General features: G+C 43.7%; 1 protein-coding gene across 3 annotated transcripts in view; it reads left to right on the top strand.

Annotated features, from left to right (window-relative positions):
• Window positions 1-16,303, top strand: part of ZNF606 (zinc finger protein 606) — a 25,946-nt gene extending 9,643 nt beyond the window's left edge. For 2 of the 3 annotated variants that reach the window (XM_015441010.4, XM_005590563.5), the window contains 3 exons: window positions 4,185-4,311; window positions 4,604-4,699; window positions 13,097-16,303. In XM_015441010.4, the coding sequence (XP_015296496.2) occupies window positions 4,278-4,311; window positions 4,604-4,699; window positions 13,097-15,075 (2,109 nt within the window). In that variant the 5' untranslated portion in view covers window positions 4,185-4,277 and the 3' untranslated portion in view covers window positions 15,076-16,303. Of the gene's footprint in view, window positions 1-4,184; window positions 4,312-4,603; window positions 4,700-8,361; window positions 8,476-13,096 lie in introns of those variants that run through there. The other variant, XM_074024987.1, reaches the window with a different exon arrangement.

The raw sequence follows: 16,303 nt of genomic DNA, 5'->3' as shown, positions 1-16,303 counted from the left end.
ATCTGTTCTGCCTCTGGGAGGAATGAGTGGAATTCAAGGTGCTGACGCCCCCATTTTTTTTCACTGGCTGGGTTATTTCTTTAACTTTCTTTAAAAAAAAAAAACTTGGCCGGGCGCGGTGGCTCAAACCTGTAATCCCAGCACTTTGGGAGGCCGAGACGGGCAGATCACAAGGTCAGGAGATTGAGACCATCCTGGCTAACACGGTGAAACCCCGTCTCTACTAAAAAATACAAAAAACTAGCCGGGCGGGTTGGCGGGCGCCTGTAGTCCCAGCTACTCGGGAGGCTGAGGCAGGAGAATGGCTAAACCCGGGAGGCGGAGCTTGCAGTGAGCAGAGATCCAGCCACTGCACTCCAGCCTGGGCGACAGAGCGAGACTCCGTCTCAAAAAACAAAACAAAACAAAAAAAACTTGTTAGGAGATTTTTGAACCCCAAAGTAGAAGATGAACCCTGTATTAGTTTGGTTTTATGTTGCTATTGTAATAGATTACCACAGACTTTATGGCTTAGAACAACATGAATTTATTCTACTGTTCTGCAGCTCGGAAGTCTAAAATGGGTCTGCAGGGCTGTGTTTCTTCTGGAGGCTCAAGGGAGACTGCTTCCTGGCTCATGTCCTGTCCTCTTTCATGAGCCATTTCCTGGCTCATGCCCTGTCCTCCGTCTGCAAAGGACATCACTCCAACCTCTGTTTGTGTCATATCTTCTGTGACTCAGACTCCTGCCTCCCTCTCTCACTGATAAGGACTTTGGTGATTACATTGGGCCACCTGGGTAATCCAGGATAATCCCACTAAAGATTCTTAATTATATCTATAAAGTTCCTTTTATCATTAAGATAACAGTCACAGGTTCTAGGATTAGGACATGGGCATCTTTTGGGGGCTGTCATTCAGCCTGCTGCAAGCACCCATGTTGACCAGCTTCAGCAGCTGTCAGCTTTCTGCTTTCTGCATTTATTTTCATCTATTCCAACACAACCTTTTTTAAACTGGAGGATTTGAAAGCAAATCTCAGAATTGTATCGTTTCACCTGTGAGTGTTTCTGTGTATGTATCTAAGAGATATGTACCCTTAAGGAAGAAATCATAATACGTTTATCATACTCAGCAAAATTACCCATAATTCCTCAATGTTACCCGATATCCAGTTCATACTGTTTTCTCTACATGTCCCTAAGATAGCTTTTTACAGTTGTTGGTTTGTTCAAATCAGGATCCAAACAAGGCTCACACACTGCACGTGCTTCCTATGCGGAAGAAGCTAGGTCACTGGTCTCGTTGATTTGCCTGATTTTTGCCTTCATGATGTCATTGAATACGTTCCTCCATCGCCTCGTCTCCTGTGAGCAGTAGTTGGACTAGAGGCCTGAGTAGCCTCATCTGGTATTTTTAGAAAGAATACTTCGTAGGTGGTGCTGGGTTCTTCGTACTGCTTGCATCCGTGAGCACATGGTGTCTGGTTGTCCCATTTTCAGGTATGGTGGGTTAGTGGGTGCAGGTACTGTCAGGCTGACCCCTCCATTATAAAGCCCCCTGTCTACCTTTCACCTGCGGCTGAGCAGTCATTGATGGTCATGCCACTGTCCACTGTTTTATTCGGGACTGCAGAACCGCTCTCACAATTTCATTCCTCTTGTGTTTATTAGACCTAATTCCTGTATTTTTAAACATATAATGATTCCACTGGGGTCTTGGGAGGGGTGGGAAGTGAATTTGTGGCTTGGTCTACCAGCTGGACAGCGTTAGGATGTGGGTTTGCACCTTGTCAGTGTAGGTGAACATCAAAGCCATCTAAGAAGGTGCTACCCCAGGGAGGTTACGATGTGTGAGAGAAGCACCGGGTCAGAGGCACCCTGGGTCATCAGCACAGCTGCCTAGCTGCCTCCCCAGGTGCTGTTGCTCTGTCAAAGTGCATCTGGCGTAGGTGTGGTGCACTTCTCTGTCCATGTGACATTTACTTTTTGTTTTTTGTTTTTTTATTTTTCGAGACAGAGTTTCACTCTGTCGCCCTGGCTGGAGTGCAGTTATGCGATCTTGGCTCACTGCAGCTTTGCCTCCCGGGTTCAAGGGATTCTCATTCCTCAGCCTTCTGAGTAGCTGGGATTACAGGAGTGCTCCACCATGTCCAGCTAATTTTTGTACTTTTAGTAGAGACGGGATTTCATCATCTTGGCCAGGCTGGTATTGAACTCCTGACCTCAAATGATCCACCCACCTTGGCCTCCCAAAGTGTCGGGATTACAGGCATGAGCCAGTGCTCCCAACTCCCATGTTACATTTAAATAAAAAAAAAATTACATTACCATAAAATGTAGAAACAGTAGCCGTCAAGCATACTGAGGTCTGGGCAGTCTGTGAGAGGAAAACCAAGAAGTTGTCATTGACCATGGGGTTTGGGAGGGTATCATAGAGGGAGGTTGTGGCCAGCACTTCTAAATGCTGCATAGGCCAAGAAGGTAAAGGCAGAAATCAAACTTTGGACTTGGCAATCACAAGACATTGGTGAGATCTTGGTGAGAGCCTGGTAAAAATAAGACTCATATAATTATTGCTCCAAAATGCTTCAATATAGATCAGCAAAAATGACAAATATTCAGAAAAAATTTCCATTACCAAGGAACAGGAAAACGGATAATAAAGGCAGAGAAGGAACTGCCCTGGGGCAAGGCCGGACGACAAGGAAGGAGAGAAGGTGAGAGTGCACTGTACCTTGCAGGAGGAGGTTGACTGCCAGAAGCAGTGGGACAAGGGTGCGGGAGACGTCTCTACAGGGGGTGTGAGGCTGCAGGAGGGGTGATTCTGTGCCTCTGAGGACGTGAGACACAGAAGAAATGGGACAAGGGTGCAGGAGACATCTCTACAGGGGGTGTGAGGCTTCGGGAGGGATGATTCTTTGCCTCCGAGGATGTGGGACGCAGAGGTGAGGTTCAGCCATGGAAAAGAGGATGGACAGTCCTTGCCGTGGGGTACAGTAAGGCTGAGCCTGGGGAGTTGTGAGCAGGAGTTGACTTTTCAGGGTGTGGTATTTATTGGAGCAGAAGCAGTTCTTTGTTTTAAGCCCATCATGTGAAGGTAGAGGGGAAGCAATTGAGACAATAAAAGTTGATACACTGAAGATTCAGCAGGGAGGGCTGGCTCAGATCAGGACTTGAGGCTGGGTGCAGTGGCTCATGCCTGTAATCCCAGCACTTTTGGAGGCCAAGGTGGGCGGATCACCTGAGATCAGGAGTTCAAGAGCAGCCTGGTGAACATGGTGAAACCCCATCTCTACTAAAAATACAAAAATTAGCCGGGCGTGGTGGTGCACGCCTATTGTCCCAGCTACTCAGCAGGCTGAGGCAGGAGGATCACTTGAATCTGGGAGGCAGAGGTTGTAGTGAGCTGAGATCGCACCATGGCATTCCAGCCTGGGCGAGAGTTAGACTCTGTCTCGAGAAAAATAATTTAAAAATAATAATAAAAAGACTTGAGGGATGTATTCATAGGAAAAGCCAGACTTAGGTTACCTTTCCTTTTTCCTTCTAGTTTTCCAGTTTTCTTGCTTTCATTAAAAAAAAAAAAAAATCAGTTTAGATTATTTGTAACTAAAGTGCTTTTGATGGCAGCTGTAACCAATTTTCCTTGGACTGGGCTGCTCTGGGGCATCCTGCACACCCTTAGCTTCAGTCCTTGGGACAGAGATGAACTGGGAATGGAAGGCTCCCCACCATGGCCAGAAAGACAACTTGTGAATGTACAGATCACCCTTTCAGGTCCTTGATCTGGGTGTTGAAGCAAAGACTCCATCCTAAAGGTCTCTGGCTTGCAACCATTGCTTATAGCCTGTTGCCGCACCGGTCCAGGCCTTATTACATGACTGCCTTTCCAGAAGAGGGGCATTGCCAAGGTGGGGGACATAGCCAGTGTGCTGGAATTTGGCAAGAGTCTTCGAAGAGACCTGCTCAGCTTTGCTGTGGTTCTTGTGGGCCCAGGTATCTAATTCCCTAAGAGTATATACCAAAGATGGGGTCTTGGGTGGTCCTCAATGAGCCCTGCCTCACATTAGTCAGACTCGTGAATAACCAGGACAGTTTCTCTATATCCTGTCTTCTCTCCCCAGGGCTGTCAGCCTCACTCCATCCCTAGAAATATTGGAGGCGGTGGTCACAGGCTGAGAAGGAACATTTGTGTTCTTTTAGGAACCAGTGACCTTCAAGGATGTGGCCGTGGACTTCACCCAAGAAGAGTGGGGGCAGCTGGACCTTGTTCAGAGGACTCTGTACCGCGATGTGATGCTGGAGACCTATGGGCACCTGCTCTCTGTGGGTAAGGCAGGTGCTGCCCAAGTAAACGAAGCTGTTCCCATGGTAATGCCTTCAGCTGCTCCATGTTTAGAAGCTCCTTGCAGGGGCGAGGGTGGTGTCTCAGAAGAGCTGACATGATCTTGGGCCCTGAGGTTCGGGGACAAAACTCCTAATGCTTACAGAGCACGGAGTGGGAAGGACCTTGCGTATTCTGCCCAGGTTGAGAAGTCACAGGGAGGAATAAGCAAGAGAAGCTTTCTTTAGCTGTCCCAACGCCTCATGACACGAGTTCCATGCTTTTCCTCCACGCACAGGAAATCAGATTGCCAAGCCTGAGGTCATCTCCCTGTTGGAGCAAGGAGAAGAGCCATGGTCGGTGGAGCAGGCATGTCCTCAACGCACTTGTCCAGGTGAGGGCAGAGCCCAGGCTGAACAAGGAACGGAATTCCCCCCAGGCCCTCTTTGTTAAGAAATGGAGGCCGGGCGCGGTGGCTCAAGCCTGTAATCCCAGCACTTTGGGAGGCCGGGACGAGTGGATCACGAGGTCAGGAGATCGAGACCATCCTGGTGAACACGGTGAAACCTCGTCTCTACTAAAAAATACAAAAAACTAGCCGGGCGAGGTGGTCTGTAGTCCCAGCTGCTTGGGAGGCTGAGGCAGGAGAATGGCGTGAACCCGGGAGGCAGAGCTTGCAGTGAACTGAGATCCGGCCACTGCATTCCAGCCTGGGTGACAGAGCGAGACTCCGTCTCAAAAAAAAAAGAAATGGAATAAGGCCATGAAGAGTTACCTTCCTCAGATATATTTAGAATTCCCTCTAAAGAGCTTTCTTCTCTTGCTGCTTTTGATTTAGAGCAAAGAAGCATCACCATCCTAATAAGATAGCCATTTTCATGTGCTGCAGTTTCCCTCCCTCACTGGCGGCTCTCTTGATGGTCCTCTTTTCTGCGGTCCCTTCTTCTAACGTTACCTCTCATCCATGTAGCTACTTAAAATGTTTTCCTTATTCCCTCTGTTGCCAAACTTGTAACCTATAACTACAGATACTTCTTTAAAAAAAATAGGTTTTTTGGGCTTTTTGGTTTGTTTGTTTTGGGACAGAGTCTCGCTCTGTCGCTCAGGCTGGAGTGAGTAGCGCGATCTCTGCTCACTGCAACCTCCGCATCCCGGGTTCAAGCGATTCTCCAGCCTCAGCCTACTGAGTAGCTGGGATTACAGGCACCCGCCACTATGCCTGGCTGTTTTTTGTATTTTTAGTAGAGACAGAGTTTCACAATGTTGGCCAGGCTGGTCTCGAACTCCTGATCTCAAGTAATCCACCCACCTCAGCCTCGCAAAGTGCTGGGATTACAGTATGAGCCACGGTGCCCGGCTTGGGCTTTTGTTCTTTCTTACTAAGATCTTCTTGGATACCAAACAAAATAGATTTTTAAAATATAGGTAATGTTCAAATACCTGAAAGCTACTTAAAATGTGTAAGCTAAAAAAAAAAAAAACTCCTTTATTAAAAAAACTAGCTGGGCTTTGTGGTGCATGTCTGTGGTTCCAGCTACTCAGGGGGCTGAGGTGAAGATTGCTTGAGCCTGGGATGTTGAGGCTGTAGTGAGCTGTGATTTCACCATTGCACTCCAGCCTGAGTAACAGAGCAAGACCCTGTCTCAAAAACAACACCAAAAATAATTCATTTATACTCCTTGTTCTTAGTCACATTACTGTTATTCCCCCAAAACAGAGATACACAGAGGCATACACACAGGTAACCACTTTTCTTTTACTATAAAATCTTGAGTTATTTTGGCCGGGCACGGTGGCTCACACACCTGTAATCCCAGCACTTTGGGAGGCCGAGGTGGGCGGATCACAAGGTCAGGAGATTGAGACCATCCTGGCTAACACGGTGAAACCCTGTCTCTACTAAAAATATAAACAATTAGCCGGGCGTGGTGGCAGGCGCCTGTAGTCCCAGCTACTTGGGGGGCTGAGGCAGGAGAACAGCATGAACCCGAGAGGCAGAGCTTGCAGTGAACCGAGATCACACCACTGCACTCTAGCCTGGGCGAGAATGTGAGACTCTGTCTCAAAAAAAAAAAAAAAGAAAACTTGAGTTTTTTTCTTGATAGTTGCCCTGGGGATTACAATTAACATCTTTTGAGACAAGGTCTTGCTCTTCTGCCCAGACTGGAGTGCAGTAGCACAATCTTGACTTACTGCAACCTCTGCATTGCAAGCTTAGGCAGTCCTCCCACCGCAGCCTCCTGGGTAGCTGGGACTACAGCCATGCACCGTCATGCTCAGTTAATTAAAAAAAAAATTTTTTTTTTGTAGAGACGAGGTCTCACTGTATTGCCTAGGCTAGTCTTGAACTCCTGTGCATAAGCAACCCTCCTGCCTTGGCCTCCCAAAGTGCTGAGATTATAGGTGTGAGCCACAGCGCCTGGCCTTACAATTGACATCTTGATTTATGACAATGTAGTTTGGATTAATACTAGTTTAATATTAATAGTATATCAAAACTTTGTTTCTGTATAGCTCTGTCCTCCTCCTTTTATGCTGTTTTGTCACAGATTACATCTTTATACATTGTGTATTCATGAATATAGATTTATAATTATTGCTTTATGCAGTTGTCTTCTAACAGACTAAGAAAAGGAGCTAGAAACAAGAATTGTATTTATATTGTCTTTTCATACTTATGTAGCTGCCTTTATTGATGTTTTTTATTTAGAGTTACTGTTGAATGTTCTTTCATTTCAGCATGAGGGACTCATTTTAGCATTTCCACTCTGTTGCCCAGGCTGGAGTGCAGTGACATGATCATGGCTCACTGTAGTCTCAACTTTCTAGGCTCAAGTGATCCTCCCATCTCAGCCTCCTGAGTAGCTGGGACTATAGGTGCACACGACGACGCCTCACTATGTTGCCTAGGCTGGTCTTGAACTCCTGAGCTCGAGTGATGCCCCCGCCTCAGCATCTCAAAGTGCTGGGATTACAGGCATGAGGCACTATCCCCAGCCAGCATTTCCTATAGGACAGGTTTGCTAACAGCAAACTGTGGCGTTTTGTTTATCTGGAAATCTCTTGATTTCTCCTTCATTTTTGAAGGATAATTTTACTGAGTGTAGAATTCTTTTTTTTGTTTGTTTGTTTTTGTTTTTGAGACGGAGTCCACTGTGTCCCCTAGGCTGGAGTGCAGTGACGCAGTCTTGGCTCACTGCAACCTCTGCTTCCTGGGTTCAAGCGATTCTCCTGCCTCAGCCTCCCGAGTAGCTGGGATTACAGGCACCCACCACCACGCCGGACTGCTTTTTTTTTTTTTTTTTTTTGTATTTTTAGTAGAGACGGGGTTTCACTGTGTTAGCCAGGATGGTCTCGATCTTCTGACCTTGTGATCTGCCCACCTCGGCCTCCCAAAGTGCTGGGATGACAGGCGTGAGCTGCGCCCGGCCCTAGTTTAATTATTATGTGTATGCATGTAGCCTTCTAGGTTGGAGCTTCTCAGAGTCCCTATAGACATCTCATTCCTCAGTTCTTTCATTCTATCTTTTTGACTCCTGTATTTTGGGCCCCACCTGTTCGCCATCACCTTGGGCAATGGTGACTTTATTTTTATTTATTTATTTATTTATTTATTTATTTTTGAGACGGAGTCTCGCTCTGTAGCCCAGGCTGGAGTGTAGTGGCCGGATCTCAGCTCACTGCAAGCTCCGCCTCCCGGGTTCACGCCATTCTCCGGCCTCAGCCTCCCGAGTAGCTGGGACTACAGGCGCTGCCACCTCGCCCGGCTATTTTTTGTATTTCTTAGTAGAGACGGTGTTTCACCGTGTTAGCCAGGATGGTCTCGATCTCCTGACCTCGTGATCCGCCCATCTCGGCCTCCCAAAGTGCTGGGATTACAGGCTTGAGCCACCGCGCCCGGCCAATGGTGACTTTAAAACATTGCCTGTAAATGTTAGAAAAGTACGTCCTCCCTGGAGGCTTTTTAACACTATGAGAGTTCTGTGTCAGGCAAAATAAAGACCAGCTTTTCCGGTGGAGTCTTCCAGGGAGCCACTAGGCAGGTCTAGTAATGATTGTTCTTTGGGATTGAGGCTTTGAAAAAGCTCCAGCTTTGTTCTGCTCACTGAAGTACCAGCAGTGGGAGCTGTCATTTTCAAAGGCTGTTACTGAGCCAGAGATGGGACCAGGGTAAGTTAAAACACCATATAGCTTACTATTCTTATTAAAATTTACTTTTCTGGAATAAATGTTTCCTGGTTGCTGCAAGGCTTTGGTTAATTTACAGAATTTTGAAAAAATTGCCTTCTGACAGTTTTGCCAGTTTTTTAGTTGGTTTTACAGAGTGTTGAAATTTTAGATGTCTTTACTTTGCCATTTTCACTGACATTCTGCCCCAGGTAATCACTTTTAGTAATTTCTGTTATGTGCATAACAGAGTTTCCTTATGCAACTACAAGCATGTAGGAATTTGTGTTACTTTTCACGTTTTCACCAGTAGGAATATTATACACATTGTCTTTATCTTACTGTTTTTGGCAGTGTGCCACAGTCTCTTCTTGAGTCCTGAAGTTGGATTATCTTCCACCCACTCTAATGGAGGGGACTTTGGTGGAGAATCTCGCCAGTTGTTTTCTATTCAAATTGGAAACTTTCCCCTAAGAGCTCATGAATTCCAGGAGCTTTAATTCTTCTGCCTTCGGTGCTGCCCATCCTTAATTACCATCCAGAGCCCTACAATTCCAGCACCTCTGTCCTTACACCTTTCCCCTTTACAAAGCATCTCAGCTGTCTCCTTGATCACAGCCGATAGAACCAGTAATCTTGTCTCCTCTTTCTAGATGTTTTCCCATCTCCCTGAGATGTATTTCTTCATGTCCCCTAAGCTGGAGATTAAGAAGTCATCTTGACTTCCTACTCTTTCCTCACCAAGAAGTAATCTCCCTTCTAACTCCCAAGATTTTCTTCCTCTGAAATGTTAGTTATGTCATTCAGCTTCCATCATCACTCTCAGTCCGGCCCCTTTCTCATAAAATTCCGGCCCAAGTTGATGAGGAAATTCTCACTTCTTGTTAGCCACTTCAGGTGTTATTTCTGGGTTTATATCCCTGAAATTCTTCATTATGAGGTCCCTGTCAGTAAACCTAGAGTGATTCTAATTGCCTTTTAACAAAACAACTGAATTTCAAGACCTTCTATTTTTTCTATTGTTTCTCTCATTTCCTGAATAGTTCCTGGAGTTTATTCAGTAGGTATCCTTATCTTCCTCCTTACACACTGGTCAGGCCATGCATGCCTCTGCTCATGCAGAGTGACTAGTCATTCTGTACCCAGGTCGTGCTTCAAGGCTGAGCTCATGTTGTTTCTTTTGTGTGAACCATCCTCAATCACTTCAGTTAGTGCTGATCTCCTTTTTTGATCTCCTACCCACTTAGCATCTATTCTATAACCCCACTATCTCAGAGTGATGTTTCTTTTTTTTTTTTTTTTTTTTTTTTTTGAGATGGAGTTTCGCCCTTGTTGCTCAGGCTGGAGTGCAGTGGCATGATCTTAGCTCACTGCAACCTCCACCTTCTGGGTTCAAGCAATTCTCCTATCTCAGCCTCCCGAGTAGCTAGGATTACAAGCGCCTGCCACCACGCCCGGCTAATTTTTTTGTATTGTTTTAGTAGAGATGGGGTTTTACCATGTTGGCCAGGCTGGTCCTGAACTCCTGACCTCAGGTAATCCACCTGCCTCAGCTTCCCAAAGTGCTGGGATTACAGGCATGAGCTACTGCGCCCAGCCTCAGAGTGATATTTCATATATATTCGTCACTGTTTGGTATGACCTCTCATCACATAGATTCTGACTTCCAGGGAGACCATACTTTCTTGCCTCGTCCCTGGTACTGGAAACTCAGTAGACTACAAGTACTGAGTGAGTATAAAGTTGGATAAGAGCTGTTCATTTGGTCTTTCAGTTGGTCTTTCATTTGGTCAGGGAATTGGTCAGCTTCCATTTGTAAAAGCTTTTACTGGAAGGATTTAAAATCTGTATGAAGATAATTCAGTAACTTTTAAGAGCTGAGCTTGAAGTTGATAATAAATGCCAGTTGTGCAGAGTAGACCCTCTGTTATAATGGTCGTGGGGGCCAGGATGGGGGCTCACATTTGTAATCCCAGAGCTTTGGGAGGCCAAGGTGGGAGGATTATTTCAGCCCAGGAATTTGAGACCATGCTGGGCAACATGGCAGAACCCTGTCACTACAAAAAAATTAAAAACATTTAGCCAGGCATGGTTATGTGTACAGGATGCACGCCTGTAGTCCCGTTACTCGGAAGGCTGAGGTGGGAGGATCGCCTGAGCCCAGTAATTTGAGATTACAGTGAGCTATGATGCCTGAGTGAGACCCTGTCTCAAAAAAATTGAACAAAAAATAATGGACTTGGGTGGTAAAAGGGGGAAAATTACATACAGTAAAGAGAGAAAAAGAAGCAGAGAGAGAGGACAGGGTCTAGTTCTTGTTGGGACTTGCCTGGGACTTTAGACCCTGTGGCAATCTGGATAATGACTTCCCCTACAAAGATATCTGCATCCTAATCTCCAGAATTTGTGAATAGTGCACCTTGTGTGGCAAAAGGGACCTTCAGATGAGAATAAATTAAGGATCTTGCTGTGGGGAGATTATCCTGGATTGTCTGAGTGGATTCTAACTGTACTCACAAGGGTCCTTTTACAAGATTGCGGTAGGAGGGTCAGAGACACAGGGAGAGGAAGTGATGACAGAAGCAGAGGTCAGAGTGACGAGCTTTGCAGATGGAGGAAGGAGCTGTGAACCAAGGAATTTGGGCAGCTTCTAGAAGATGGAAAGGGCAAGGATATGGTGGATTCCTTAGAGCTCCTGGAGGGAGCACAACCCAGCCGATAACTCCATTGTAGTTCAGTGAAAGCCGTTTGGGACTTCTGACTTCCAGAATGGTAAGATCATAAATTTGTATTATCTTAAGTCACTAAATATGTGGTAATTTGTTACAATAGCAGAAAGAAACTAATATAGCCTCCTTTGGTTGTTAGAGAACTGATACTTCAGCAGTGACAATAGGCAGCTCCTGTGTATTAAACTTACCAGGAGTTTGGCTGGATTCTGAGTCTCGTTAGTTATCAGAAAAGTTCTCTAAGGATAGCAGCAGGGCCATTGTTCAAATATAGGTTAGCCTGTGTAACCTATATGTAACGCCTGTGTCTGTTTTTTTACACTATGCTGTCTTCCTAGTCCATCTATCATTGCTCTAAAAATATTCTGTGGTGGATAGAAGTGTAACTTTAGGGGTATCCATAAACTGTGATGATGTTTGCCCTTTGGGTTGGTGGATCTTGTGTGATTGACTGGATTCTGTGACACAGGAAACAATGTGATAGCATTTTGTCATAGGTAACAGCCTGGCTTGAAGCCTCACTTGGTGATACTCTCTTAACACCCCTCTCCTCCTTTTTTCTGCATTTGTCAAGATATGGGAGTAGAAGGACATTATGACACAGAAGTGAATTAGAGCACTCATGATGTAAACATTACTTGCTAAAGGCCTTGTGTGCTCACCTACCTACCTTTTGTTAAGATGAAAGGCTTTATTCTCTTTTTTTCTTTTTTAACCTTAATAACATTCACTGTGTCCTTTTGTCAGGGATCTTCAAGACCACCCCAGGTTCACTGATTCACTATGAGGACTTATAGGACTCAGAAGTGATTATACTCAGGATTATGGTTTATTACAGTGAATATAAAGCAACATCAGCAAAGGAAAAAGGTGCATGGGGTTAGACCAGGTGCAAGCTTCCAGTAGCATACATGGGGCACACTTAATTCCTCCAGCAAGGAGTTGTGACAACACACGTGAAATGTCTACTAGGAAACTTGCCTGAGTCTAGGAGTCCAGTGTGTTTATTGAGAGGTTGTTTGTACAGGCACACAGTGCCTGCATGACTCACTGCAATCGCTGAAACTCCAGACCACCCAGAGGGAAAGCAGGTGATCACTATGAACGACATTGTTTGCACACATATCTGAAGAAATTGGTAAATGTGCTTCAATACCTTGAGCATGCAAAACACTCTTACTAGTTAGAACATTCCAAGATCTTAATTCCCAGGAGTTGGCTAAGGGCCAGTTAGGAAACAGGCCACCTTTGCAAGGTTTGAGCATGTCGGGCCTGCAGAGTTAACTCTTTCTTACATGTTCTTTTTTTTTTTTTTTTTTTTTTTTTTTTTTTTTTTTTGAGATGGAGTACCGCTCTGTCACCCAGCTGGAGTGCAGTGGCGCAATCTTGGCTAACTGCAAGCTCCGCCACCCGGGTTCACGCCATTCTCCTGCCTCAGCCTCCTGAGCAGCTGGGACTACAGGCGCCTGCCACCACACCTGGCTAATTTTTTGTATTTTTAGTAGAAACAGGGTTTCACTGTGCTAGGCAGGATGGTCTCTATCTCCTGACCTCATGATCTGCCTGCCTCGGCCTTCCAAAGTGCTGAGATTACAGCACTGGGTGAGCCACCGCGCCCAGCCTCTTTCTTGCACATTCTTATCCTGGTCTTCCTTTTCATGGAAAGTACTTTTAAATGGTTTCATTAGTTTTCAGTACACACTTTATTCTGGTTAACTGTTGTTTACTTTTCACTATTCTTTTCCCTATTATGATCTTTCTCTGAGTTCTAAGTCTGGTCTTGAAAATAAACTTATACTTGTCTTTTTGATAATATGGACAGTAAATCTCACCATTCCCACTTTATTCTAATATCTTTCTCTATGCTCTCATAGCTTTTTTTCTGTCTGTTTCAGAATGGATGAGAAATCTTGAAAGCAAAGCATTGATCCCAGCACAGAGCATTTTTGAGGAAGAACAATCCCATGGCATGAAGTTGGAAAGATATATATGGGATGATCCTTGGTTCTCCAGGTTAGAAGTTTTGGGATGTAAAGACCAATTAGAAATGTATCACGTGAACCAGAGTACAGCTATGAGGCAGATGGTCTTCATGCAAAAGCAAGTACTATCCCAGAGAAGCTCTGAATTCTGTGAACTTGGGGCAGAGTTTAGCCAGAACTTAAACTTTGTTCCATCTCAGAGAGTTTCTCAGATAGAACATTTCTATCAGCCTGATACGCATGCTGAAAGTTGGAGATGTGACTCAGCCATAATGTATGCAGATAAGGTTACCTGTGAAAATAATGATTATGACAAAACTCTTTATCAGTCAATTCAACCTATTTACCCTTCAAGAATACAAACTGGAGATAATCTTTTCAAATGTACTGATGCTGTTAAATCTTTCAATCATATAATACGTTTTGGTGATCATAAAGGAATTCACACAGGAGAAAAACTCTATGAATATAAGGAATGCCATCAAATCTTTAACCAGAGCCCATCATTTAATGAACACCCAAGGCTTCATGTTGGAGAAAACCAGTATAATTACAAAGAATATGAGAATATCTTTTATTTCTCATCCTTTATGGAACATCAAAAAATTGGTACTGTAGAGAAAGCATATAAATACAATGAATGGGAGAAAGTATTTGGGTATGATTCATTCCTTACTCAGCATACAAGCACTTACACTGCAGAGAAACCCTATGACTACAATGAATGTGGGACGTCTTTCATCTGGAGCTCTTACCTTATTCAGCATAAGAAAACTCATCCTGGAGAAAAACCCTATGAATGTGATAAATGTGGAAAAGTTTTTAGGAATCGTTCAGCCCTTACTAAACATGAACGGACTCACACTGGAATAAAACCCTATGAATGTAATAAATGTGGAAAAGCCTTCAGCTGGAATTCTCATCTTATTGTACATAAGAGAATTCATACAGGAGAAAAACCTTATGTTTGCAATGAGTGTGGGAAATCTTTCAACTGGAACTCTCATCTTATTGGACATCAGAGGACTCATACAGGAGAGAAACCTTTTGAATGTACTGAATGTGGGAAATCATTCAGCTGGAGCTCCCATCTTATTGCCCATATGAGAATGCATACTGGAGAGAAACCCTTTAAATGTGATGAATGTGAAAAAGCTTTTAGGGACTACTCAGCCCTTAGTAAACATGAAAGAACTCATTCTGGAGCAAAACCATATAAATGTACTGAATGTGGAAAATCCTTCAGCTGGAGCTCCCATCTTATTGCCCATCAGAGAACTCACACGGGAGAGAAACCGTATAACTGTCAGGAATGTGGCAAAGCTTTCAGAGAACGCTCAGCCCTCACTAAACATGAGATAATTCATTCTGGAATTAAGCCCTATGAATGTAATAAATGTGGAAAATCCTGTAGCCAAATGGCTCACCTTGTTAGACATCAAAGGACTCATACTGGAGAAAAACCCTATGAATGCAATAAATGTGGAAAATCCTTCAGTCAAAGCTGTCACCTTGTTGCTCATCGGAGAATTCACACTGGTGAGAAACCCTATAAATGTAATCAATGTGAAAGATCCTTTAACTGTAGTTCTCACCTCATTGCACACCGGAGAACTCATACTGGAGAGAAACCATACAGGTGTAATGAATGTGGGAAAGCATTTAATGAGAGTTCATCCCTTATTGTACACCTAAGAAACCATACTGGAGAAAAGCCCTACAAATGTAATCATTGTGAGAAAGCATTTTGTAAGAATTCTTCCCTTATTATTCATCAGAGAATGCATAGTGGAGAGAAGCGCTTTATATGCAGTGAATGTGGAAAAGCCTTTAGTGGTCACTCAGCCCTTCTTCAACACCAGAGAAATCACAGTGAAGAGAAACTGAATTGAATTTGCGAGTTTTTTGTTTATCATACATTTTGACAACACATTGAGGAAAACTCTATAAACATAATCAAGAGGGGACATTTTTCATTAAGAGTTCAGTAAGACTTCTCCCGCATTATTTACTAGAAAGTATCTATCTTAGAAGAAACCCCGTGAAGTAAAAGAATAGGGAAAAGCTTTCAGCAGTTATGTAGCCCTTATTCAAAATCATAATTACAATGAAGAAAACTAAACTCCCCTTACGGTCTACCAGTAATTCATACTTGAGAACCGTGACTGTGGGGAATGAGGCATCTTTTAGCAAGAGCTCTCACCTAGATTGGTGTGAATTGCTAAGGGAAAAACCTTATGCAGAGAAAAGTTTTTGACTGGAAATACACTGTTTTGCATCAAGCTGGAGTATTGGATGGAAAACTTTACAATAACATTTTGTGCATAATTGTAGAAATGCAGATTTTTTTGTTATAAGGGGAGGGTCTAGGTGCTCAGGAGTAGAATATGAAATGCTGAATCTGAATGTAAGAAAAATAATAGTATTGAATGGGGTATTTACTGTTGATTAACCTCCTTAGAGAAAATTAATGAATGAGATGACTAATGGTAGAAAAGTTATTGCCTAGGAGTATGAGACTGATGTTGCTGGACAGAAAGTGATCCTTAGCCCAGTGTGTCAGCGTCCATTGTTACTCATCACTGCATTGTTGGGCAATTAGTTTGTATTTTGTTTTAGGCAATCACTATAAATTATAATTATGGACACTGCATCAGTATACATAACAAAGGAATAAAAAGGATACAGAATTGTATATACATATTTACTGTAACAGATCTAAAAAATGTGTATGGATAAAGACCTGAAAGATCCATGGAAAAATTAACCCAGTTAATTTGAGATTTTAAAAAAGTTTTACAAATACATATAACAATTATGTGCTGGGCTTTATTTTAAATGCTTTCCAAGTGTTAACTTGTTTAGTCCCCTTAACTCTATGAGATAGATACTGTTACCCCAGTTTTACAAATGGGTAAGCCGAAGCAGAGATGTTGAAGGATCCTACCTAAGGGGCACAACTAGTAAGGGAGTAGAGCTGAGATTGTTTGGCTCCAGAGTTCTTGTTTTCAGCCACCATTTTATGCTGCCTCGCCAGTGATTTTTTTTTTCCATTTTCTTCAGTGTTTCTATAGTAGAGATTTGATAATAAAAAGAAAATCCTAAACAATGAGGAATAAA

This window comes from Macaca fascicularis, chromosome 19 (assembly GCF_037993035.2).
Source record: "Macaca fascicularis isolate 582-1 chromosome 19, T2T-MFA8v1.1".
Lineage (NCBI taxonomy): Eukaryota > Metazoa > Chordata > Mammalia > Primates > Cercopithecidae > Macaca > Macaca fascicularis.
The sequence above is the reverse complement of the archived record's forward strand: the minus strand, read 5'-3'. Positions and strand labels throughout refer to the sequence as shown.